We start from the raw sequence: 26,755 nt of genomic DNA on the forward strand, positions 1-26,755 counted from the left end.
CCCAGAGCTTGGGTTATGTGCTTGTATTTGAGTGCATGCAATGATTATATCTGACAAACTTTATCATACAAAGACTCAATCAAGGGATTTTTTGAGGCATCCTAACTTGATATTCCGTGTTTGAACTTGACTTTGCCACTCTCTTTTCTTATTCTTTTCAATCTTAGATATTTGTATGCTTCTTGTCATAACCCATGTGCTTAAGACTTTTAACAATATATGCTTCAACAATGCTAATTTAAAATCAATTTGGTAAATTGGCCACTTCTTAGGTCACTACAAGTATCGTGCAAATAATGGTTGTTCTAGCAATTAGAGCAAATGATTCTTGAAAATTATATCCTTTAATATGTGAAAATATCTATGTAGCTAATCTAGCTTTGTACTTTTCTAAGCTTCCATTAGCCTTGTATTTTACCTTCTAGACCCACTTAGTGCCAATAATCTTCACCTTTTCTGGACAAGGCTACTAGCTCCCAAGTATCATTCTTCATTATGTTGTCATACTCAGCTTGCATAGCTATTCTCCATGCTGGATTGGTAAGTGCTTCTTCCAAGTCTCTTGGCTCCTTTACCTCTCTCATAATCTCAACCATCAAGGCCATGTGTTGACTATGTGAGCAGAATCATTTCTTTTCTCCTCTATTCTTAAAGACCTCCTTTGTGCATCTTCCTTTTCCTCAATAGTGGTAGGCATAGGATTACTATTGATCATAGAGCTACTTCACCCACTGTGGCCATGTCTCTTCAAATGACATGATTGAAAGTTAGTGAAATCTTTCCTCATCATCTAAAGATGATGCTTTCTCCTCCTTGAGGGTAGGGACAACTCTTGGGATAGATTCATAGAGGACTACTTTTTTTATGGATGATAAAGTTGAAGAAATTATATTCTCCTCCTCCATAGTATGTGGTTGCTCCCTTGAACACATTATGATTGGCTATGATCTTCTTTGTCTCTTGGTCATACAATTTATAAAAGGCATTATAACCTAAGAACATACATTTGGTACTTTGTGATTTTAGCTTGTTTTTCTTATCCTTTAGAACATGTGCATAACATTCACATCCAAAATTTCTAAAATGTGAGATAGATGGTTTCTCACCATGATCAGCCTCATGAGGAGTTTTACCCTTAAGAGTCTTTGTGTAACTCTAATTGACAATGTAGACTATAGTATCAACAGCTTATGCCCAAAACTAGTTAGGCAATCCCGCCCTTAAGCATGCACCTTGCAATTCCTACAATGATGTGATTTTCGCATTCAACAATGCCATTCTAATAAGGTGTATGAGGCATCATCAATTGATGCTTAATCCCTTTGCTCTTGTAAAAGTCTTTAAAGTCCTTTGAGTTAAACTAAACACTACCATCTGTCTCCTAAACTTCTTCACACTTTGCCATGTTTCATGCTCAATAAGTTTTAGCCATTCTTTAAACTTACCAAAAGCTCAAGCCTCATTACAAAGGAATACACCCACATTTTCCTACTATAGTCATCGGCGATCAACATAAAATAAGAAGATCCTCCCAAGGCTTGTGTAGGCATTTTACTACACAAGTTAGCATGCACTAACTCTAGAGGATCCTTTGCTCTATTCTTTCTTTCTTGTGAAAATGCACTTCTCTATTGCTTGCCCATCATACAAGCTTCACATTCTTTCTTCATTTCCATTACTACAAGTAGGTGAGCAACCATACCTTGCTTATGTATCTCCTTTAATACTACAAAACCAATGTGACCAAATCTTTCATGTCAAAGTTGACTTATGCCTACACCAGTGGTGGCTACAAGAGCAATTAGCTCATACAGGTTGTTTCTTCTTTCTCCTTTACTGATGATAACTTCTCCAACACTATCGATAATTTTTGTATATGTTTTGGAAAACCTCACCTCATAGCCAAGGTTAGTTATAGAAGTAATTAATAGCAAATTTCTCTTAATCTTTGGAACATACAAAACCTTTAAAAGATTTGTGAGTTTACCATTTGTAGCAACAAAGGAAATAATATTTGTGTCATTAGCAAGGCATTTGGCATCATTCCCAATTGTCACAGTGAATGGATTCTTATTGCAGAAGCTTCATAAAACTATATAGACCTTTCTTGCCAGTCATGTGATAGGGGAGTGAAAACAAATATAAGGGAAGAGAGGTGAAGAGACAAATATCACATGCCCAAAAGCAATGGAGACTTGAGAACATAGTGAAGTAGGGCTAAATTCTTCTTCTTCTTCTTTCTTCTTCTAAGTCTACAACATGATGAAAGACTAATATGAAAGTACCACAACGTATGTATATATGGTTACTAAGTGTGAACATGCTAAGGAAAGAAAAAGTGGCACAATGAATGTGCCATAACCAAGGATGAACCACGTGGGTGTAGTCTAGTTGTAGAATCACTAGCCTATCCTCATGTCAGTCACCTAATATGCCATTGAATAATATCCTATCATATTAGTAAGAAACATAGTGGATACCAGCTCATGTAGAGCTCTCTCCTCCCTTGAGCTTACTATGAGCTCGTGAACTCCAAGCATAGTCCTAAAGCATTGAAGCTTCTTAGCTCCCAAGGCCTTGATGAAAATATCAACATCTTGATCCTCTATAATAAGATTAAAAAAAGTCAGTATCACTTGCTAGAACCCACTCGTGAATGAAATGGTAATGGACCTCTATGTGTTTTTTATTTTGTTTATGATCCATTGGGCTTCTAGCCAATTGAATGCTATTAAGGTTATCATAGTAAATGATAACCTTCTTATCCACCTGCATCCCCAAATCACTATAAGTAGCTTGTACAACCAAGCTATCTCACATGCTACAATTAAAAAACCTCTATACTAGTCAAGGTAACTATTGATTATTTCTTGTTGCTCCAAGTAATAGTATCACTCCCAAAGGAAAACATAAAACCACTAGTAGATCTCCTATTTGAAATACTACCAACCCAATCTACATTTATGTAGCCATGCAAGTCCAATGGTATTCTTGTACCATGGAATAAGGCATAGTCCAAAGTGGACTTGACATAGCACAACATATGCTACACTACATCCAAATGTGGCTTCCGTGGAAGTTATGTAAGCTGACTCTCCAAACCAACTATGTAGTTTAGGTATGGTCTAGTGATTGTCAAATAGATAAGACTGCTCACAATCTTATGATACATAGTGATATCCTTAATCAAGTCACCCTCATCTTCACTAAGCTTAGCATTAACATCCAAAGATATAAAAATAGCCTTGAAATTAGCCATACCATACTTCTTCAGTATATCCAACACATATAGTCTCTTTGACAATGATATACCCTTTAGAGTCTTGATATGCTCTATGCCGAGAAAATAACACACAACTCTCCCAAATCCTTCATCCCAAATTCATTCTTGAGGAGATCCTTCTCATGGTCAATACCTCTCTCATTACCACCCAAAATAATCAAATTATCCATATATATAATAATAACCACAATATTTGCATTACTCTCATAGAGATAGAATGAGTGATCAACCTATGCTCTCCAAAATCCAATACTGACGAGGTATTCTGCAACCCAATCCTGCCATGCCTTGAGTGTTTGCTTTAGTCCATATAAAGCCTTACAAAGCTTGCATACATAATCTCAATGATTCTTATCCACATAGCTAGTTGGCTACTCCACATAAGCTTCGTCTTGCAGCTCCCCCTACAAGAAGGCATTCTTAGCGTCCATTGGATGCATGATCCAACCTTTTGATGCAACCACTGTTATGTCAGTCCTTATAGTGTCCACTTTGACTACTGCAGCAAAAGTCTCCTCATAATCAATACAATGAGTCTACACATACCCTTTGGCAACTAGGCATGTCTTATAGCACTCAATAGATCCATTTAATTTTTGCTTGATCTTGTAAACCCATTTGTAGCCAATAGCTTTCTTGCCTTTAAGTAAAGTCACCAACTCCTATGTGTCATTATCCATAAGTGTAGCCATTTATTCATCCATAGCATGATCCTAATACTCATAACCACTACATCCTTAAAACAAGTGGGTTTCACATCCTACACAACCTTAGCCATGTATACATAGTGATGAGCTATATAACTATCATATGTCAATCACTACATTGATTTTATTACTTTACTTAACATGTGTAGACCTGGATCACTACCAAGTGCTTTAGCATCCTCTTGTGCCTTCCACACACTAGGTGTTTCAATAGACAAAATCCCAAACTCCTCATCCAAGCTCTACTCAAAGCCATTTCAATCAGCATCAATATGAGGGAAATGTAATGATACATCTATCATAATAGGTGAGTCCCCAACTTTCTCCTTACCTTTTCTTGACATCTGTGATGTACTTGATGGAGTAACTTATGCCCTCGATCTATTACTCTAAGGTTTATCAATAGAACCATGACTAGGAGACTCTTGTGGTCCACTCAATGTCCGTGAGATTGTTAACCTATTTTTTGCACAAACACACTCTCATCCTCATCAACCCCAATCGCATTCTACACATTACTATACTAACTACTCATTTCATAAAAAGAAACATCCCTACTAATTCTTAGCTCACATGTAACAAGGTTATAATATGTATATCCCTTCTACTCAAGAGAATATCCAACAAATAAATATATATATATATATATATCTACTTTGGGATCTAATTTACTAGGTAACTCATTAGGAATATGCATATAAGCAATACATCCAAATTGTTTCAACTGGGATAGATTTAGCTTTCTACCTGTAAAATTCTCTTTGGATATCATACCATGTACAACAGTGAGTATCTTATTCATAATGTATATAGTAGTAGCAATTCTCCAGCCCAATAGTAATGAGGAAAGTTTCTTTCTGAATGCATGAACCACCTTTGCAATATGCCTATTTTTTCACTTAGCAACTCCATTTTGCTTTATATCTACATGTATACTACCTCTCTATACCATTTTTCTACAAAAAATCAAGAAAATCATTTGATAGATATTCTCCCCCTCCATCTAGCCTTAGGTATTTAATATGCAACCCTATCTCCTTCTTAACCAATGCCTTAAAAATTTTAAAGTGAGTGAACACCTCACTTTTCTAACACATAAAGTAAATCTATACTTTACAAGTATGATTGATTAAGGAAACATAATACTTGCAACCACTCAAAGTTGCAGTGTTTGTAACATCCCACACATCAAAATGTATCAATTCAAGTTTCTTCTTGCATACATGCTTTTCATGTGAAAATGTATGCCTTTCTTGCTTTCCAAGTTGACTTCACATACTTTATGCATCCCATTAGTCCTTAACTTGAGCAAGCCATCCATAATCTATTTTGAATACATGTCTTTCAGCCATGCACATTCACATGACCAAATCTCTTATGCCAAATTGCAATATTAGCCGCAAAACCTAAACCTTGTGCAAACATGGCAGCATTCATTTTAGGGTAGACTTACATCAAGAGTAAACAATCTGCTAGCATGTTTTCCCTTTGCAATCAACCTACAATAAATTTTGAGATCTTTTACATAGCAACCATCAAATATGAACCGAATCTACAATCCCCAATCTACCATTTGACCAATAGAAACCAAGTTTTTGTAATATTTGGTACATGTAGCACATCAACCAAGTACTTAGTTTTACCATCGTACCTACTCAAAGAAAAATTTTCAATATGAGTAACAAAGTGAGCTGTATCATCCCCTATCTTCACATAGTGTTGAGACTCTGGACTACATCTCTCTCTAAAACATTATCCATGGGAAGTCATGGTTAGAGGGACCTGAGTCTACATACTATACATCATTCTTTAATGAACCATCATTAATCACAGTATTCATGACGTATTGCATAACAAACAACTGTTCACTTCTATTATGATTGTTATTGTTGCTGGACGCATAATTGCCTTGTTGGTTTTTTCCATTTCTAATTTCAGCCTTCTTTTTGAAGCAAGTTTTAGAGAGGTGGCCTTTCTAACTACAATTCCAATTCTCTCTACTATCACTAGATTTCTATTGCTTATTAGAATACACAACTTGCACTTTTTGACTTCTTCTTCCTTCGGACTATCCTCCTCCATTTTATTGTGCATAATAACCTTGTCTACAATCATTGCATTGGCCTCTACCATGACCTCTACCTCTGCTAGTAGAATAAAATACATGTTTAGACTTGTTCTTGCTTTGAGAAGAAGAGGAATTTAGGACAAGGTTTTTCTCCTCAACAAGTATCAGCATAGAAATCAAGACTGCAAAATTAGGGATATCATCCCTCGTATTCATAGATGACCTAAAGCTATTGTATTCATCTCCAAGTCCATCTAAGCATACACACACAACGTCATCATCATCAACTACCACATTGATAGATCAAAGAGCTTTCATGATACTTTTGATCTAAGAGCTACAACTCCTCCTCCATTACTAGTGCACAAAATTTCTCAAACATCAAAGCTTAGGGTCTCATCTAAGTGTTAGGGTAGTTAACCAATCCATCAAACTTTGGTGGATAAATCAAAAGACACCTTCAATCTAGCTTCTCACCAATCTTTTGTATCCCAATGCTAGCCATATGGTCACACAAATTCTTGATCTGAGTGATGAATGCTTTGGATGTCTCTCCTTTATTAAAATTATTTGCTACTAGTTGATTCTCCAAGTTCTAAATCCTTATTTGATTTCGTGTTTCATACTAACTCCTCAATATGTTCCAAGCCTTTGATGTCCTGGTTGTATAGTAAATCACTATAAGAACAACTTGTAACTAAGGCACACAATGCATCTTCATTCCTTCGTTTCCAAGCCCATCGAAGATTTGCATTTGGAGGGATCATAACACTTGAATTTGATGGGTTAGGGATGGGTTGTCGTTCTGGGTCAATCCCCAATACCGTCTACAAAAGCTCATAAGAATCAAGGATAGTTGTACTTTTAAACTTCCACAAAGTTTGTGCCATCAAAATTGTCTTTGCTGAAGGTTGGTAGATGATATCTTAGTGTTTGAATTGTTGCTATAGTAGTACCACCACCTGATGCATCGGCACCACTACCTGATGGAGTAGCAAACAATATTTCTCTTCTTTGCTATTGAAGCCCTTGCCTCTCTTAACTCCTTAGAGCCCCCTGGGCTTTGTTATGATGTAGAAATTACATGGTGTAGTGGATAGAAACTAAGCAAGGAGTAGAGAATACACACCAAATATGAGAAGAACACAAACTACTTTAATTACAAATGAATTGATATAAAGATGGGTCTATCTAGTCGTGTGCTTCCACTTTGTAGCTTAGATGGTGATCCAAACGTATGATAAGCGAAGAGCTTAAGACTAGTTGGAAGAAATTTGACTAGGTGAAAGATAGATTGATGATGACTTTGGAGGGATCTTCCTTTTATAGTCGGAGAAGATGGTCTAGTCAGCATGTTCAACAATTTTATGGACTTTTCTTAGTTGTCTAGGGAGCATTTCATTAAATATTCCCTTTTCCGTCATGTTTGGGATGCTACCCCCAGACCCCTATCAAGGGGGTTGCTAGCTCCCTTGAGAACTAGCCAGGGGCCACTTCTATAGCTCTTGGATCCCAAAATAAGGGTCCTTGATAACTCCCACACACTGCAACTCGATGTATTATGCCTCAAGTTGCTACTAGCATAACTACTCTATCTAACCCAAAGGCTAGATTCAAAAGATCATGTATTTTCCATCCGATCATATAACATAGGGCATCTCCTCATAATGGGGGCCTTACAACTTAGAGCATCATGGATCATTGGTGGCATCTTACAAGGGTGGGGTATTGAGTATACGTAACAAGGAATGCCAAGGTCTTGCATATCCATTTGGTTAGAATGAGATTAGCAAGAATAGTCTCTTATAGGGTTATGTTTCGTGCGTTCCTTCACATTAATGTAAAAGGAATTGGTAAGGAATTCTAGGATGTACCTATTAAAATATAGTTTTGTCCTATAGCTAAAATTACAAAGCTTCACTTAAAGCTAGAGCTTTATGAGTGTACAATCCAAGGACTCAATTGTAAAAGACATTAGTAAATTGAGAAGTACTATAGCATAATGGGATTGAATTGATGCTAATAATGCTAGAGATGGATGTTGTGGTGATGGCCATTTTTGATTTACTAATGAATATGTTTCCGCTAAAGAATACCTTATGGAACATGTATTCAATTACCTTGGAACATTATATACCTTCTCTACTAATAAAAGAAAAGGAACTAAAAGGCAAGAACCTACTACCACTACTTGAAGTGAACAAAAGTATATGTAAGTTAGTTGTTAAAATTGTGCCAAGATTGCTCGTAAATGAGTACCCTACAAAAGAATATCCATAAGTGTCTCAAGTGTAATAACACCAACCAATGGTCATATTATAAAGAAAAGCTGGAATTATCAAGAAAATGTCATCAAATAAGAACACAGCTAATTTGTTATCTCATCTAAAAGAGAGAGTATCTATTCTAAAACCCTTGTATTTATTATTGATGTGAGGATTTTTTTGGAAGTTTATAGTTAACCCAAAAAGGATCGAAATGAACTCACATACCTAGGCATGGCGAGGAATTGCCAATGGTTTTGTACTTTCAAATGTATGATTGGGATGGATTCATCTTGAAGGAATTAGGCTCATAAGACAGTTTGGGAGGTATCCTTCCTTACTAGCATGCATATACTATGATTGCAAGGATCGAGTCTTCATGAGGTCTCCAAGGACATCAGAGAGCAAAGGGCTCAAGGCTCTTCATAATGATTGTCTTGAATTAAAGAACTGCAAGGACTTTTTCATCCATGTTCAATGTGCTCAATTGAGGGCGGGACAAGGGTGTCTTTATGAGACATGGTGATAGAAAAACAAGCAATAGTGTATACATATGAATATGCTTTAGTTGCAAAATATTTTGTATGATGATTATGCCTCTTTTTTATCGTGATTCTCATGTGATGTTAGCCATCAAGTTGAGCAAAAGCAAAGGGGGATGATGTCATTACTAAGGTCTTTTTCATCCGTGTTAGCTATTCCTAGGTAAAGTTGGGAAAAGGGTATCCTTATGAGACAATGTTCAAAAATAATAATAGTGTATGCATATGAACATGATTTAGTGGCACAAAGATTTTGTATAAGGATTATGCCTCTTTTTTATCATGACTCTTACATGATATTATAGCCATCGAGCTGAGGAAAAGCAAGGGGGATGATGTCGTCCTAGTAATGATGATCATCACCATGATCATGCCCTATAGTGGAGCACACAAGCTAAAGTATAGAACCTTACTTTGGAGGATATGGAGATTATGGACAAGAGATTATTAGCCAAGAGAAGGATCGTGATGGTTAGCAACATGATTAGGTAGGAGAAGATCATTTTAGATGCCATTTTTTGAAGTCCTTGAGGATGTTATGGGGCATCTTTATGCATTGTTATGATAGCCAATATAAGGCTTATGGAGGTGCCTATTTGGAGGGGATGATGATATTATTTCGGAGAGAAGGGAAGGAAGAGTTATTGTTGGGAGAGGCTACTAATTTCAAAAGGCATATTAAGAGGAGATCGACATTGTTTTAGGCCTCTTGTAGAGATGGGAAGAAGACACTCTTTTGAGTGGAGTGAGTTACTATCTTGAAGAAAAAATTGAGGGAGAGTATAGCCTTGTGTAGACACTATTTTTGATAGGCCTAAGGGGATATTTTTGAGCAACCAACAGGACATGATTGAAGATGATAAGTTCAAGAAGAAGAGAAGAAGATATTATTGTACCTATTCCACAAGTGCATGAGCTGATCATCATCAAGTAAACATAGCCAATTCAAGAGAATAAAAAGAGTTTGTGGTGCTACTCTCCAAGAGACTAAATATTTGAAGACCTTACATGGGAGTAGGAGGTAATAAATTGTGAAGGTTGAGTAGTAACTATAGGTGTGGAGTGAGTGACTCTCCCCAATTAATGTTCCCTAATGAAGATACACTCATGGATTTGTTGTATGATATTGGTGATTCTTACTTGTGTCTTATTGTATTATAATGATGTTGATGTTGCTCATAAATGAGATGTGTGTAGATGTCTATGTCTTTATAAATGAAGCTCATGAAGATGAGGGAATCATGTCCTAAAGGAAAGTGTATTTGTATTTACAATCCTCGATGTCATGTTTAAGATATCTCCATGGTGTTGGGCCTTTAATGCATTGCAAACTTTTATACTCTCTAGTTCTTGTGATTTTACATTCATTAATGATACGATGAGGTAATTATGGCATCCCTTAGAGCAATCTTGTAGTTCCTATAGGATGGGTTCTAGGTCCATTGATCTTCTTTCCACCGCATCATGCTTAGGTAGTTGAAGCAATTGAAAAGAAAGAAATAGATAGAGGATGTAAAAATGTAGACACACCCTTATAGGCCACGTCCACTACGTTGTGGTCAATAAGAGTGATGCTTTATGTCTATTCATGAGCTAGAAGATGTCCATTTCATTTTTTGTTGATTTGATGTGTACATGATTCTATTATACCTAATGTTTCTCATACTTCTTGTTGAGATGACTTTATTTTGTGATGTATAATTCCATGGGTTTTTCTTGATAGAGTGCCACTATCCAAAGAGACTGTATAGAAGCCAATGTGCCATGTGCCCCTTTTTGTACCTACAATAAGGTAAATCTACAATACCTCCTCATGTGTTATGGGTCTAGACTAATGTAAAGGGCTCCATGAAGACAAGTGAATTTATACAAGTCCAAGTATCCATGGCAAAATACCTCTTAATTATAGTGAAGAAACTAATTATACATATTTTGAAAGGTGATCAAAAGAAACAAGTAAGCACTTTTTGGAAGCAATTGCTTTGAATTCGGCTAAAGATATGACTTAAGCAGGTGAATTCAACATTGTTGAATAAAATTTTAATTATTGTTTAAGGTATATTTTGTTGCAAGAGGTCAGGAGGTGCAAGCATGTTTCATGTTCAATAATTCATGTGGATTGTGTATCTCAAGCATCTTTTTCTCTTGAGAATATTGCTACATATATTTTAGTTTGAAATGATTTGGCTATGCCTCAAGGATTGATAGAGCATAAGCATCTAGCCTTGAGCAATGGCTTCCTTTAGTCTCACATTGAAAGCTAATAGCTTTGGCACATTTTCAAATCACCTTTCATTGATGCTCTACTTAAACTTCAGTGTTTTCTTCTCAAGTATGAGTAATGTAGACTTTTTCATGTAAAAACTTTATATTCGTATAAACCATGGATCTATGACCACATAGCCTTTCTTTTGGCATGATACCCAAAAAATGCTAGGGATTTCAAGAATTTTCAGCCTAGAAGTTGTAAAAGTAAACTAGAAGGCACAATTACATTTTTAGATAGTTCAAAGTTGTTGAGGCATGCATAAGCTCTATTGGCAAGACCCAGGGACTGCTTATTGTTCAAGCATTTCAAGCGAGCACTAATGGCTACCTCTCACATAGCCGACGCGCTATCCATATCTACGGGTCTAGTGAGCTTACCTCCATGCCCGATCAAGTACTTTCTCTCCCAAGCACTCCGATAGCTCCATGATCCAAGTGCAAGCTTCAAGTGAGCTCCATCCTCAAGCTCCACGCTCCTAGATCCATTGCCACGAGCAAGAGAAGAGAAGAGAAGAGAAGAGAGGAGAAGATGGAGAGCTTCTCCACCACGGTCCCTCACCCTCACACACTCAATCCTCACACTCTCACACTCCCTCTCTCAAGCACAAGCTCAAGCAAGCAAGAATAAGAAGAAGAGAGCTACTTTTGGCCACACACAAGAATGAGCTCTCATTTATATTTTGAAATTTATATACAAAGCCCTAAATCCCATTTGGGCAGTCATCCCCTTCTTACATGGCTGGCCATAGCCTAGGCCCTTTTTTCCATTGTTCTCCTATCTTCCTAGCTTCCTTCCTACCACTCATCTATTTTTACAATTTACACAGGTCAGAGCCCGGTGCTCTTAAAATAAATCATGGTGCGCCTTGTGCCTTTTACAAAAGTATTGACTTGTGCTTTTTCTTGGATGCCTTTTCTTGATTTAGGACTTTTTTACACTTCTTGTGTTTCTAGATTTTTGTTGGCATGCGTTCATTCTCCATTCCGCTTTTGCCTTGGCTTTGTCTTTCACTTTAGATTTTCCCCATTTTCCACCTTGTTCGTTTGAGAGTTAACATTACCCCCCTCCAAAATGTTGAGGCAAGCACAAGCTCTACCACCAAGAACCACGGACTGCTTATTGTTCAAGCATTTCAAGAGAGCACTAATGGCTACCTCTCACATAGCCAATATGCTATCCATCTCTACAAGTGTAATGAGCTTATCTTGATGCCCAATTGAGTTGCTTCCTCTCTCAAGCACTCTGATAGCTCCACGATTCTTGATGCAATCTCAAGCATCCTCAAATCTCCACCTCCAAGCTCCATTCTCCATAGCCACGCATGAAATGAGAGAAGAGTAGAGAAGAGAAAAGAAGAGAGAGGATGGTGGAGAGATTCACCTCCTTGATCCCTCACCCTCACACACTCACTCCCTCACACTCTCACACTCCGTCCCTCAAGCACACACAAGCAAGCAAAGAAAAGAGAAGGAGAGAGAAATAAGAGTCCATTTTGCCACACACCAAAGAATGAGCTCTCATTCATCTTTTGAACTATATGCAAAGCCCTAAATCCCATTTGGGCAGTGAACCTCTTTTTACATGGCCGACCATAGCCTAGGCCCTTTTTTCCATTGTTCTCCTAGCTTCCTAGCTTCCTTCCTACTGCCCATCTATTTTTACAATTTACACATGTCAAAGCTTGTTGCTCTTAAAATAAATCACGGTGCGCCTTGCACTCTTTTACAAAAGTATTGACTTGTGCTTTTTCTTGGATGACTTTCCTTGATTTAGGACTTTTTCACACTTCTTGTGTTTCTTGATTTTTCTTGGCACCCTTCGTTCTCCATTCCACTTTTGCCTTGGCTCTATCTTCTGCTTTAGATTTTCCCAATTTTCCACCTTGTTCGTTTGAGGGTTAACAAAATTTTTGGCATCATCAGCTCCCTCATCAGACTATAAATTAGAGATGGTAAACAATGTAAACATGGAATGAGCATAGACTAGTTAACTTGACTCTACTGGCTTGTTGTTGTTAACAACTAATATAATAGCATTTGATCTTTAAAATTTTATTAAGACACTTAAGGGCTACAATTTTAGGAAATCCATTTGTAAACTTGAGTCCTAAGATGGGAAGGTAATACTATGTGATTCCAATTGCAAGTTTTCCTTCTTTCACTTTTAAAAACTCTCCTCTGATATCAATGCCATGACATCAAAGAAATTAATGCTAGACAACTCCTTCTTTCTAATGTGGAGCCAATCATCTCTTCATATGAAGCTCAAGCTTTGGAGTAACCTTACTTTATGGATGAACTTGATGTATGTAACATGCTCACTTGAGGAGCCCTTAGAGGTAGGATTTAATGGTCCATGGAGAGACTTTCCCTAATAAGTGATGCTACTCGATACTTCTTAGAATAACACATGGTTTGTTGCCTAGGCTCTCTTGAGTCCACTTCATAATAGAAGGTTCTGGCCATAACTCGTGGATTGACCTAAATCTAGGTTCCTAATTCGTGCTAAGGTCACCTAATAGTTTTTGTCTAGCATCGGCCTTGAGCTACTACATTCACAAGTCAACTCAACCCAAAGTAGATCAATATCACACTTGGTTTATAATGAGTGAGAAACAAGGGGGAGCGATACCCATTGATCCCTCTATCAGTAGGGTATAGTCTGAACTTTGTTCCCCGAAAATCGCATTAGTTGGAATCTAAGATAACACACTAGACAATCACACATTAAGCTCTTTTCTAATTGCACTGCTTTAAAAGAAAATCTCTCAGCTCACCAAGACCACCCATTTGTTGAACGGGACCAAGGTCTTTCCCTCTAGCTTTCTTCGGGGGTTTTGTTTTAGTTATCTAATCATCCTAACACATTTAGTTTGACATGCAAAGACAAATTTCTTAATTATCCATTAAACACTAGCCCCTTCATGTAATTTATGGTCACAAACACAAAGACAATATCAAACAATCCTTTGAAAGTAGTTAAAAAATAAGGATATTTATTCCGTACTTGCTCCAAGGTGTAATACCAACCCGACATTCCATCCCTTAATCAGGGAATCGTGGTCAATCCTAAGTACATGATCCACCAATCCATCCTTATCTAGCATCAGGGCCTTCCACAAAGTCCATCATGGGCTTGTAAGGATTAGGCTAGTCCTTGGTGAACCAAGGGATTTATGGATATAGCTCCCTTGGCACCCTTATTGCCTCCTGGCCTAACATCCTTTCTAAGGAGAGACCTCTAGCATTTGGGTTGGTCCTAACCACCAACACGGTCAATTAGCCCCTTAGTGAATGACTCCCGCCATTAACCTTGGGGGCGGTTTTGTGTGTAACTAAATCCACCCATGAGGACACAATAGCTTTTGTGCAAACACATAATCAAGCAATTAGCCTATTATCATTAGCTAGAAAAACTATTTCTATTTCTCACAGCATCAATCCAAACAACCATTTTGAATATCTCCTATGAATCAATCAACTTATCTTGGGTAAGCAAACCACCTCTTTCAATTCGACAAACCTTATCTTAAAAGACAAGTTATTAGACTAAAATAATGTCCTTTGGATATATCACAAAAGAAGATGCGATCCACAACTACTTATTCTTCTTTAGTGCAATCCCCAAAATGACACATGCTGGTCATATATAAAAGATACACATCTCTAGCATTTTCTTTACATCACAAGCTTCCCTTTAAATGGTTCAACAATTTGTTATGCACAATCCCTTTCGTCATTGTATCAAGAGACCTCCATCTTTGTTTTTATCTTCCACCTAGGTCACTAAAATTCTCTATAACATGACCATATTGAGTCTTACTTGTTAGCAATACAAGTTGCTACTTCACAAGGCAATTCCATACATAACTCTTTGCATTCCAGCCCATGAACAACCTTTATTTCTATGCAATTGCAAAGTGGTCTAGATATTAAAGCTATGATTTATAAGATGAGAGATTCTTAGACTAGGACCATATGACAATCATAATCTCACTTGACTTTATTACCAAATAAAAGCAATAAAAAGGAATATAGGGGGGGCACCTAGGATCCTTTGTGAATTTTGGGTCAATTGTTGCTTGGTTTAATGGAGTAGCGAAGATGTCATCTCAAAGTTTCTGATCCCCAATAGCACCACTGCAAGACTCCAAGGGTTATATATATGATTGGGCATTTTGACTTCTGTTACCTTTGCTCCATCTCCCTCTTCTTCTTCTCTCTCTCTCTCTCTCTCTCTCTCTCTCTCTCTCTCTCTCTCTCTCTCTCTCTCTCTCTCTCTCTCTCTCTCTCTCTCTCTCTCTCTCTCTCTCTCTCTACACAAACACACACACACACACGTGTGTGTGCGTGCGTGCGCGCGCGCGCGTATGTGTAGAAAGCCTTTATAGCCTTAGGCCTTAGGGAGGGTAATTAATAGCTAGCCCTCCCTCTCATTTTTAAAATGCATCGTCCTCTCCCCCATTTAGTTTGCCATCACTCAACATCACATGGTGGATTGATCTGTGAGACAACTCGTACTCTCTTCAAGCACATGCAATGGACTATTCATCTATCTTGATCGTTGATTGTGATGCGATAGCCATTTGCGAGCAGTGTGCATGGTGGCGTTTTTTCATAGTGGGTGGTAGCGACGATCAACAATGGCATGTAAGTTTATATTTTTCCTTTTCTTTTATTATGGTTTCTTAACCTTAATTCCCCCCTCCACTCTACGCCCCCTTTGATACACAAGGGTGGGGGTGAGGACATTACAATGTGGCTTTTTCTTTTATAAAGAGAAAATAAAGCATTATGTGTTGGCTAAGCACGAGATTCAAAGAGATCTTGCAAATGAAGACTTATTCTCTATTTCAAAATGTATTGGAGTACATTGGTATCACCCTCTAGAGATCTACTACTATTGTGATGGTCTTGTACAAATTGTTTTCAAAATAGATTTCAGAAGGAATTAAAAGGGGCTATATGAAAGACTTCATAAGAGGAATAGGTGGCTACCTCCTCACTTACAAAACAACATATTGCTCATCCAATTGGATTTAGAAAATGCTTTTGATATTGTCCAATGCTATGTTCTTTTGCAAATACTTTTGGCCTCAAGGTCTCAAGTACAAAATTCAACTTGTCTAAGGACCCTTATATGTCCATTTCATTTAAGAAAAATGTATTGGATAGTGTTAAACTAGCTTATTTTATTAGGAAAGGATGTCCTTTGAGCCATGTTCTATTTGCAAACTCATCAATTTCTTTCCACATTGGAATATGAAGTAGCATAATGAAATTTTGTTGCTATTTAATATGCAAGAAAAAATTATACAAAAAGCCTATGTAAAATATGCTTTCATGATGTTGGAGCTCTCCATGGAAAATCCGGATAAAGCTGTAAAATTCGTTCAAATTTTCTCATTTGCCTTAGGCACAATTCGCATTGGTCCAAATCTTCTTTAATTTGTCTATTAGAGAATTATCTTGCATTACTTGGATGGTAGGGTAAGATAGGATCCAAAGGCCAATCGTTTATAGTCCTTGGGTACTTGATTGGTGTCAATACTATAGACTTGAATTTTTTTTGCGGCTTTTAGGTAAACTAAAGAACACGATCCATAGATCTGACTCGGGTGCATGAAATTGGTCCTTGAAAGTAAGAATTTCCAACTTATTTCTAGGTCTTAAGAAAAGTAACCTAAAGGAGTTTGACATATTATTAGCCAACTTTATGCAGTCTAATGTAATGAAAGTAATGCATTCCTCTCAAGTTTCCTAGAGCAAAATTATGTTCTCCAAAAAGCATGGACGGACTAAAAATTGTGTTCAATCTCTATTGCTTGAATAAGGTCATTAAGTTCAACACATAGATATCTAAGCTCTTGGGTTAAAATCATTGTAGTTGATGAAGGATAGGAGTTGTAATATCTCAACCCTAAGCTTTCTTGATGAACGTTTTGCTATTACATCTCATATATGCTTTATGATTGGTACTTTCAAATTCTTGATTGATGAATGCGAAGGCTTGGCCTATTTGCTATAACTTAGTCCTAACAAGGATTTGATCAAATTCATGGAACTCTTGTCTCTCAATTGGTTTCGAGTGTTTGAGTGACCACTAGCTATGGTCTTTCAAAGGCCAATTCATATTTCCTTTGGCAAAGGCTTCAAAATAATCAATGATCTTCTCATGGGTGGATCTCTTCCCACATTTAAAAAAAGTAAGGCAAGATGGTATAGAGTCAAAAGATCCACAACTTTGATCCTTATTTCAAATATAGACAGTTTAATATTTGCTTATGTGGTCTCATTGTGAAGAGATTTCTTTCAAAATCGAAAGAAGAGTTTGGATTACTCTTACGTATCAGTAAAGTGTGGACTTGTAAGCGATAAAAATCCAAAGATACTTTTGTCTCCAAATGTTGAGTTCACCTAGTACTTTAAGAATAAACCTCTCAAGGCTTGTGGTTCTAAGTTCAGTTTTATAAGAAGTTCTTTTCACCTTGGGTTGCATCCATTGGCATCCAAAATGAGAAGAATGAGCACCAAGCATTGGTGGAGGGATACGTTTCAAGCCTTATGGAAAAGTGACATTCCTTGCAAATACAAGATTCTTATTTTGAGAGTTCTCATGTACAATCTAGCCCCACTAAAAAGCATCTCTTAGTGAAAGGGGCACAAGCAATGGCAAATGCCCTATGCCCAAGCTGGAAACTTTCAAATGAATCCTTATCTCATTTATTTACGAGATGCATGATCAACAACGAAAGATTGATTGATCAATTGTTAGTCATACCATTTCCATTGATTGGTAACTTTCCTTGTGCTAATATGTGGTATGCATTGGCATGGGATGTATGGTGACACTTGAGGAAGGAATGTGTTTCCAAACCAATCTAGATTCTCGCATTTGTATGTTTGCCCTAATTCCCTTCGCTTTGTGGACCGATATCGGGACTCAAAGCCTATGTATCAGGATAGTGGTGCACATTGGACAAGCAAGGATGGGATGGTCCCCCCTTGATAGAAATTTAGGATGCAACTCTTCCAACTCTCCACTTTACATTTTTTATGGCACTGATGTATTTCAAATCACCACATATACACCAAAGTTTGATACATCCGAAACAAATTTCCTTCTCTTTATAGAGATGCTATCAATCAAAATTGAACAAGAAATATTGCCATCAAGAGGAAGGCCAAGGTAAAAAGTCATCGAGAGGTGGAAGCTCAAGATAGGGCTAAAATTTTTAATGCGAAGATATGTTGACATCATATTGTAAACAACATATGTTATAAAGATCTGATTAGCATCGGCTAAAATGAAGTGGTAGTAGGCATGAGGCTAACTTGCAGACGAGTGTCTTTGTAGCCATTAGAAATGTCTTTATTGATTTCAATTACTTGTTTTTCTCGTAGGCCTAAGGCTAATTGGCAAACATGTGTCTTTGTAGCCATTAGAAATGTCATTATTCATTTGAATTACTAGGTTTTCTCAATAATTCAGCTAGAGGCTTTGGGAATCACATTCACATTACACAGTGTCATGTATCATGGAAAAAGAAGAGACCGAAGATGTGGGGAGAAGGACACCTTTGCGTTCTTTAATAAGCGCATGGAGGAGAATGCCATTCTCAAGCCTCTTTGCCTTTCCTTACAAGGTCACTTAGGCTTAGCGAAACGTGTGTACCGAAGGGCGCCAACATCGGGTGTTCCAACCTGCAAATACTATATTTTTATAGAGCGTTCTCTGTCTGTCTGTCTCTCTCTCTCCACATCCTCTTCCTTGTCCATCGGGTAAAGAGAGCTGTGCTACGATGTGCCCGCAGGTTGTGTGAGTGCTCTCTCACACGCCATCGATTCGCATTGATCTCATGTCCTGCGCTCTCTCTCTCTCTCTCTCTCTCATGCACACACACCTTTCTGTACCCAGTCTTCAGAACATCCATTCGTTCCCTCTCTGCGATCTTGCTGATGCCCCCCCTTTCCCCTTTGCTTCTTCGACATATCCATCATCTTCTGCCGCTCCTTCTTCTTCCTTCCCCTTTTCTTTATCCTGCTTTTGCACCCGTTCCTAGCTTCTATTCTACTTCACCCGCGCGCCCCATCAGCCTTCTGCAACGTCCTCTCTGATGAGTGTCGATCATCATCATCATCATCATGTATGATAATGTTGCAGAATTGTGCGTTTTGTAGTTTGCCTTTATGCTTTGCGTTCCGATCAGTTCTAATTTCGAGCGCGAAGTATTGACAGGCCTCCGGCCAGCTTTTCTCTTCCTTTGCTTTGTCTTTGTCTCAATCTTTTCCATCCTCTTTTGTTGTTTGGTCGACGTTGCAGTTTGACGCATGAAACACTTGATCTCCGTGTTTCTTCGCAATTGGGCAACCGTTCTGTCAATTCCTTCCCTTATAGTCTCGCCAACCTTCATTGTTTGATTAGGTAGGTGCGTGAGCTTACAGACACTTGCCGCCTTGTTTTTTCCTCTCTCAATCTGCATTTTTCCACTGTGAAGTAAAGGTTGATCAATTCACCTATCTCAACATTATCCATTGATAAGACATTGATCTTCCCTCCAATTGCCAGTTTTGATGGAGGCCACCGGCCTCGTCAGCTGCGGTTTTTGAATTTGTGAAGCAGCTTGTGCAGCTAGTGATATCGCAGAATGAGACTGACAACGAATAACCATCGCAAGCCGGTGAGTGCACAATTATCTCAGCTATCAAAGACTCATGCAATGTGAATTGATGTGTTCGACGGTTCGATACAGTTCTTCCTCGCACAAGTGTTCTAAATTACAGGGTTGATGTTATTCATGTTTCCTTATTCCTTGCTCAAACGTTGAACTTGCAGTTCTGGGCAAGGCTTTCTTTGAAGGGATGGCTGAAACTGCGCAGAAAGGAGGAACAGTTTGTCGCCGATGGGATGACCGATGAATACAGCTGCCACGAACACTCTAGCGAGAGCTATAGCGATGAACAAGGTCTGTGTCAGTATTATTTATTCACTTATGTATTGTGGTTATCGTTACTAAGCACTGTTGTAATTAAGTATAATTCGAACATGTAGTATGTCCAAAAAAGGCGGGTTGATGGTTTAACAATAGCCAGAGAAAAAGAACACTAATTTGATGGTCCTTGCAAATGCTTTTTTGTCTGGAGTATGGTGCTTTTTTACTACTGGATTATAGTGTAGAACACTAATTTCATCGCCCTTGCAAGTGCTTTTTTGACTGGATTATGGAGTTTTTTGGGTCTTTCATCATTTTCTAAGGTACAAATGTATGCTTTAGCTGTGAGGTATGGTGAAATGATCAGCTGTGCTATATGGGAGTGGGTGACAGATGAGAATGAGCTGTGGTGGGAGAATCGCTATGATGTGAATAATGGTGGGTTAAGCACGGAAGACAGTAGTCTTGATGATGAGACTTGTAAACGGAGGCACAGCTGCTCCGGGACCGAATGCATCTACCGGCGTTCCATTTCTTCTGCGGGTAAAAGAATGCACATCTGCTTTTAGGCTTTTTTTTTCCCAAAGAAAATCGAAAAAGGAAAAACCAGGTGGAAGGTGGGAACAAAGAAATGTGGGGGAAATTGTTAATCTGTAAAATTGTTAATCTGTTGATGGGGTCGATGATCAGGCCGCCTTCCGCAGCATCAGTTACCGAGGCACTCAGCTTCTGCAGCTGCTCTGGTGCCCGAGGACTCTAACTTTCTGAAAGTGGATCAGTTCATAGACAAGAAGCAATTTCGGTGAGAATTCATCGAATAGAAAACACATTTAATAATGCAGAAAGGAAGCCACCATGATTACACTGTCTACCTAGTGTCCGTTCTAGTTGTCTGCAGCTTTTTTCCCTTTCTGTTAAGTATGAATTTCAGTTATGTTAGACAATCATACATAGAGTACACATGCTTCATTTGAGTTAAACGCATTCGTCTTATATATTGATTGAATTGAATTGAATCAATAAGGATATTTGCGGGCACATGGAATGTGGGAGGCCGGTCTCCAAACGACAACATGGACGTGGAAGAATGGCTTGGAAGCCTCAAGGAACCTGCTGACATCTACGTCATCGGGTATGATTTAGGCTTGCTTCTTTTATTAGCCGTGCACGCAGTACCATTTGATTAAGCGATCGATTAGCAGCACCGATATTGATCGAATTAATTATCGAGGTGCTGTCCATCTCTCTGCAGGTTCCAAGAAGTGGTGGCTTTGAACGCAGGCAACGTTCTGGGTGGCGTGGAGAGCACAGTCCCGGCCGCAAGATGGCTGCACCTCATCAGGCGCACTCTGAATAGCATCAAGAACTACAGCAGCAGCTGTAGCGGCTGCTTCCACTACGGTACTAACTCTAGCGCTGCAGAATCATCTAACGATATTCACCAGCTCGACATGTCGAGCATCCCATTCGAAATGAGGCGCAGCTGTAGTACCCCTTCATATCTATGGCGGCAACGACCGGACACATTCGAGCCTGTAATTGTAGTGAACCATGACAGCATTAATAGAAAGGAGAACAACATTATTAGGATCACAAACATGGACGAGTACAGCAGGTGCAGCGATGCCAGAGGTGATTATAAGTCAGCATGCTCGTCGAAGTATGCCCTTGTTGCGAGCAAGCAGATGGTGGGGATACTGCTATGCGTGTGGGTTCGAGCAGATTTGAGAAGAAGCGTACACAATGTCAAGGTCTCGCGCGTGGGATGCGGCCTGATGGGCTATCTAGGCAACAAGGTGATGATGAATGGTCACGTGCAACAATTTAATCTCGAGGCAGCTTGTGGCTTGTTGGCAGCTCTTGTTCCTAAGATTTCTATATACAGTTAGGAGAAAGGCAGATCCAGTGTGTTAATCGCTCTTGTTCCTAAGATTTCTAAATACAGTTAGGAGAAAGGCAGATCCAGTGTGTTAATTAGGATGCATGATTTGATGAGGAAAGGGCAATGCCAAATCCGGATGAGATGGGTGTTTAGGAAGGGGTTGATTGATTGTTATTCTACTTGTGTGTATTTATATATGTACTGTAGGGCTCCATCTCCATCAGCATGTGCTTGCATCAGACGAGCTTCTGCTTCGTGTGCGCGCACCTGGCGTCGGGCCAGAAGTGTGGCGACGAGATGAGGAGGAACGCGGACGTGGCGGAGATTCTGAAGCGCACCCAGTTCGCGCGCGTGCGTCAGTCCGTCAATGGCCAGCACTTGGACCAGCTTCCCGAGACCATTCTGGAGCACGAGTGAGTAGCAGTAGCAGCGAACCCCACTACGTACCTCTTCTCTTCTTTTGGGATTTGATTATTTATTTATATTAAGTAGACACAATTTCGACCAACGTCTATACAATCCAATCACGAAGAGCCATCCCAATTAAAAAATAAATAAATAAAATAAAAACCGAAAGGGGGGGGGGGGGGAGAGAAATCTTTCCTTTTTACCGTGAAATGAACACGCCAGAATGCGGTAGGAACGATCCCAACATACCATAGCAGAATATCCCAAGCCCATGACACGCGCAAGTATTATCATCCACCTAGTATTATGCGTATTTATGCTGGGCTTGTGAGTGTCGGTGCAAATGTACATTCGTAGTTGGCTTTATTATGGATTGATTTCTAATTTCTAATTGCTTTCAGTGTCGCTCCCTCCACGCAGCTGATTCTTAAAAAATAAATAAATAAATAAATTTAGGGTTCTTTTCAGAACCTAAAAATTGCCTGCACACAACACACACAATGCCTGCGCCTTCCTTCTTCCGCACAAAATCCCAAAAGCCAACAATCTCCAATTACAAAACCCACCAGTGGTTGGTTAATAATAAGCCTTTTCTTTCTTCCTTTTGAGAAAAGCAGAAATGTTAGATCTCTCGGCAGAGAAACGTCGCATCGCCGGAGCAGAAGGAAAACGGTAGCTAGCTGGCTTTGAGGAGAATACAATTGAAAATTGAAACTTGAAAGGTTTTGGGCAGTAGACCTAAGATTTCGAAAATTTCAAAAACTCTAGCAGCTTGCGATTTAAAAAGAGACCTGCAAAATCTCCGAAAGGTGTTGCAAAACATCAAGGTGGAAGGTTTCTGTCCTGGCCCTGGAAAAACCTCTCAGAAAAGTGCGCCCCGATGAGCTTCTAGGAATCAGTACACAGCTGACCCTTGATTTCGGAGCGGTGTTAAAATCCACTAGAGTCTCGAATCTTGTCACAAGAAAATCCATGGAGCTTGGGGGAAGGATGCAAAGAGCAGGGTATCAGAGAGGGTCTAGAGGAGGTAGTACCGTAGTAGGGAAGACAGACCCCAGAGCTACAATCATGGCATTATATTATAATACAATGAGAGTTTGGGCTTCTAAAGTGGCTCACTGGTTTCACGCACAATGTGTGCCAGACATATATACACCCTACGGATGACTGTCAAAACTTATTTACAGCCTCTGGATGGCTGTAAATATTTCCTTCGTTCTCTAAAGAAAGAATTCCATCAAAAGGAAGTGTTTTTCGTACTAAGCTAAAGCTTCCAAGACACTAGAGCCATTTTAATTATAGCTGTTTTTGCAAATTGCCATGTAGAGCCGTAAAACGGTTTTAAACAGAAGTTTTTGTGTTGGTTGTCCAGAATATTTTTCGTGAACTGGGTTGGTAATTAAGCTTGTTTATTTTGCTTCTTTGAACATGAAACTGTGCAGCCGGATCATTTGGCTTGGGGATCTGAATTATCGGCTAGCCCTTTCTTCTAGTGTAACTCGAGCTCTGCTTGCCAGGGAAGATTGGGATGCCTTGTTGGAGAATGATCAGGTATATCTCTCTCTCTCTCTCTGTGTCTCTGTGTCTCTGTGCCCTGCCCCCATCCATTCCATGATTCTCGTACTGAATATTTTGTTAATTGATAGATTATTCTTAGTCTTTTTCTCTGAATGTGGGTCGAGGTCCACTGATAGATACTCGTCAATCAATCCAAACCTCTCAGCCTCTCACAAACACACGATTAATTTGCAGCTTCACATTCAACGTAAGGCAGGTCGTGTATTCAAGGGGCCGTGGCACGAGGGGAAGATCTACTTTGCCCCAACCTACAAGTATAGGACCAATTCAGACACCTACACTCTCGAGAAGGTCAAGCTTGGAGAGAAGCGACGGACTCCAGCTTGGTAAAAATCTAACGGATTAATAACTAGGGTGTTTAAGCTAGTCTTTGTAATCAATCATGCCCAAATACCGGATTGCACAATTCTGTTTTCTTGCAATCGATCGTACAATTTATAGGTGTACTAGATTGCACAACCGTGTCTAATTATTGTGGATCTTCTGACTGTTCTCTCAACCTTGCCCTTGCTGAAGGTGTGATAGAATACTGTGGTATGGAAGTGGGTTGAGACAGCTTGCCTATGTGAGGGCTGAGACGAAGCTTTCAGATCACAGACCAGTCTATGCTGTGTTCTCTGCGGAAGTGGACGTGCTGAGCAGACAGAAACTCAAGGACTTCTTGGTCTGTAAAGCTGATAAAGTTGGACCAGAGGACACAATTTTCATCAATGAGAAGACAGGTACTGCAATCCCTTGACCCATTACTGTACATTATCTGACCTTAACGTCATCAATATACTTAACAACAACAATCCAGTATAGTGTCTTCAGTTTTATTAACTATGCGCTGTAAATTGCTGCCAGAAAACATTACAAAGCATGACAACTATGCGTATCTGCAACATGAGAAGTAGAGGTCATAATCAGCTGAGGCTGCCTGCGGATGAGCACCTCAACGTGTTTTCCAACCGGGAGTGGTTTCATGCATTGTGTGAGTCGGTCTAGGGATACATACAGTCTAAGCAAGCAATTTCGAGTCAGAGTCCTTAGACAGGGGTTTTTATGCAACGCCAGTGTGCCGTGTTTGCAGGCCTTCAGAAATGTCCTTAAGCTTGCCATCTTGCAAGGGTCAGCTTTAAAGAAGTCACACAACAACCTTGACTACTTGTAGTATAGGTAAGTCACCGATGCCTTTCTTTTTTGTTCTTTATCTTTTCTGTATTCACGATCCTAATTGTACGTTTGACCCTCGTCTATTGGATTTGCTAAATCCTTTTTATCTTTTCAGAATTGCCTGCTTATAGAAGGGTGAAAAGCATCATCGAACAAGCAAGAAGGTGAATAGAGAGTGTGTATGTGTGTGTGTACATATATGGCTTTTGGTTATTGCAGCATATTCGGAAGGCATGTGATGCGATCTTTCACCTTTCAGTAAGCATTTGCAAGCAAAGGATTGAAATGTTTACCCACATGAGAATAAATGGACGATCCCATTTATTGGGCCTTCGTTCATAGTTTGCCACGAGGCGAATTATACATACCAGATAAATTTTGTTAACAAAAACAGCGGCAGCAAAATGCACTGCTACAAGTCGCGAAGGATTTCGAAACCCTAAACTGTCAAGCACAAAGAAAGAAGAAATGCTCAGAAATCCAAGCCTGCCATACAAATTGATTATTGGAGCGCACATGTCTGAATCAGTCTGATGGATGTTTGGTGGAATCAATGTGAAGTCTTTAAAGAAAGATGCTAGTTTGTTCCTTTTGCTGCTGGGACTTTTATTATTTATTGGCTAGGTGACAAGAGGAAGTACTGAACACCCAGTGGAACATGTTATGATGAATGGTAGTAGGTACTGTTACCAATTGGCAATCTCTCTCTCTCTCTCTCTCTCTCTCTCTCTCTCTGCGCTCACAATGGTTTCTGTTTGCAATTTGTCTGGGTAATTTCAGATCTCGCGTGCAAGCTGTGAGCCGATTGCAGGTACAATTCGTGTGACACTGTGTGTGTGTGTGGGGAGAGAGAGAGAGAGAGAGAGAGAGAGAGAGAGAGAGAGAGAAGTGCCCAAGACGAGCAGAGTCCAGCAGACAGTGGACATTGGCAGACAATACGGACTAACGCTTCGGATAACGCTCCTAGATTTATAGTGATGCTGCCTCTTAAAATGAAGAGAAGGTAACTTTCAAAGGGTACCTATCGAAAAGAGAGAACGAAGTCGAAATCTACAGAATGTGGGGCTCACAAGTGATTGCTTGGAGAGGTTTTTTATGTTTGGGCGGGGTTGGGACGGTTTAAATGGGAAGACCCTAAATATGTATTGATAAAGAAAACGTTGTTTTCCTCAAAGAAGCTACTTAGAACCATTCAAGTAGGGGTTTATATATCACCCCAGGAACAATGGTGGTTACCTCAAAGAGGCTCCTTAGAACCATTCAACAAGGGGTGATCTATGGTGGTTGCCCTGCTACAGAAAGCAATACATTGTTGGGTAATAATTGTGAATCTACCAATTAGTTGTAGCCTCTTTTGTTGAGGTGAGTACGCTTGTTTCAATCGATCGAAGGATCGAATCCTCTTAGTTGTGCATGGCATGGCACCCATAAAAATGTGGCATTAATAAAAACAGCCTATTGGCACACATTTTTAGAAAAATTGTGAATCTTACTCATTTGAAGAAGCTAGGGCAAAGTTTGCTTTAGAAAGGTCGGTTTCTTCAAGTAATTGTCTTCATTTCTAGCAAATATTTCCTTTTCATTGAGCTATAGAGGTCCAACAGGGGAGATTATGGTTCCTAATCTTGATTTTCTACTTGCATTCTCAACAAAGCCAATGTACTTTT

At 39.2% G+C, this 26,755-nt stretch overlaps 1 protein-coding gene across 3 annotated transcripts; it reads left to right on the forward strand.

Moving 5' to 3' along the window:
- The first annotated feature begins 18,765 nt into the window (after window positions 1-18,765).
- On the forward strand, window positions 18,766-25,813 carry LOC148010191 (type I inositol polyphosphate 5-phosphatase 8-like). 3 transcript variants are annotated; one of them, XM_087673492.1, is made up of 15 exons: window positions 18,766-19,279; window positions 19,456-19,557; window positions 19,702-19,813; window positions 19,969-20,098; window positions 20,408-20,608; window positions 20,756-20,867; window positions 21,090-21,197; window positions 21,318-21,861; window positions 22,155-22,360; window positions 23,798-23,906; window positions 24,108-24,259; window positions 24,450-24,655; window positions 24,780-24,906; window positions 25,006-25,091; window positions 25,204-25,813. In XM_087673492.1, exons 3-13 carry the CDS (start codon window positions 19,781-19,783, stop codon window positions 24,827-24,829), a joined length of 1,851 nt encoding a protein of 616 aa, XP_087529618.1. In that variant the 5' UTR covers window positions 18,766-19,279; window positions 19,456-19,557; window positions 19,702-19,780; the 3' UTR covers window positions 24,830-24,906; window positions 25,006-25,091; window positions 25,204-25,813. The 3 variants fall into 3 exon arrangements, with proteins under 3 accessions (XP_087529618.1, XP_087529617.1, XP_087529619.1); XM_087673491.1 differs by having other exon boundaries at window positions 19,456-19,813; window positions 25,204-25,812; XM_087673493.1 differs by having other exon boundaries at window positions 18,767-19,813; window positions 20,459-20,608; window positions 25,204-25,812.
- Window positions 25,814-26,755: the final 942 nt, after the last annotated feature.

The sequence above is a fragment of the Lygodium microphyllum genome, chromosome 30 (genome assembly GCF_053477565.2).
Source record: "Lygodium microphyllum isolate KBCC chromosome 30, Lygodium_microphyllum_v1.1.10, whole genome shotgun sequence".
NCBI lineage: Eukaryota > Viridiplantae > Streptophyta > Polypodiopsida > Schizaeales > Lygodiaceae > Lygodium > Lygodium microphyllum.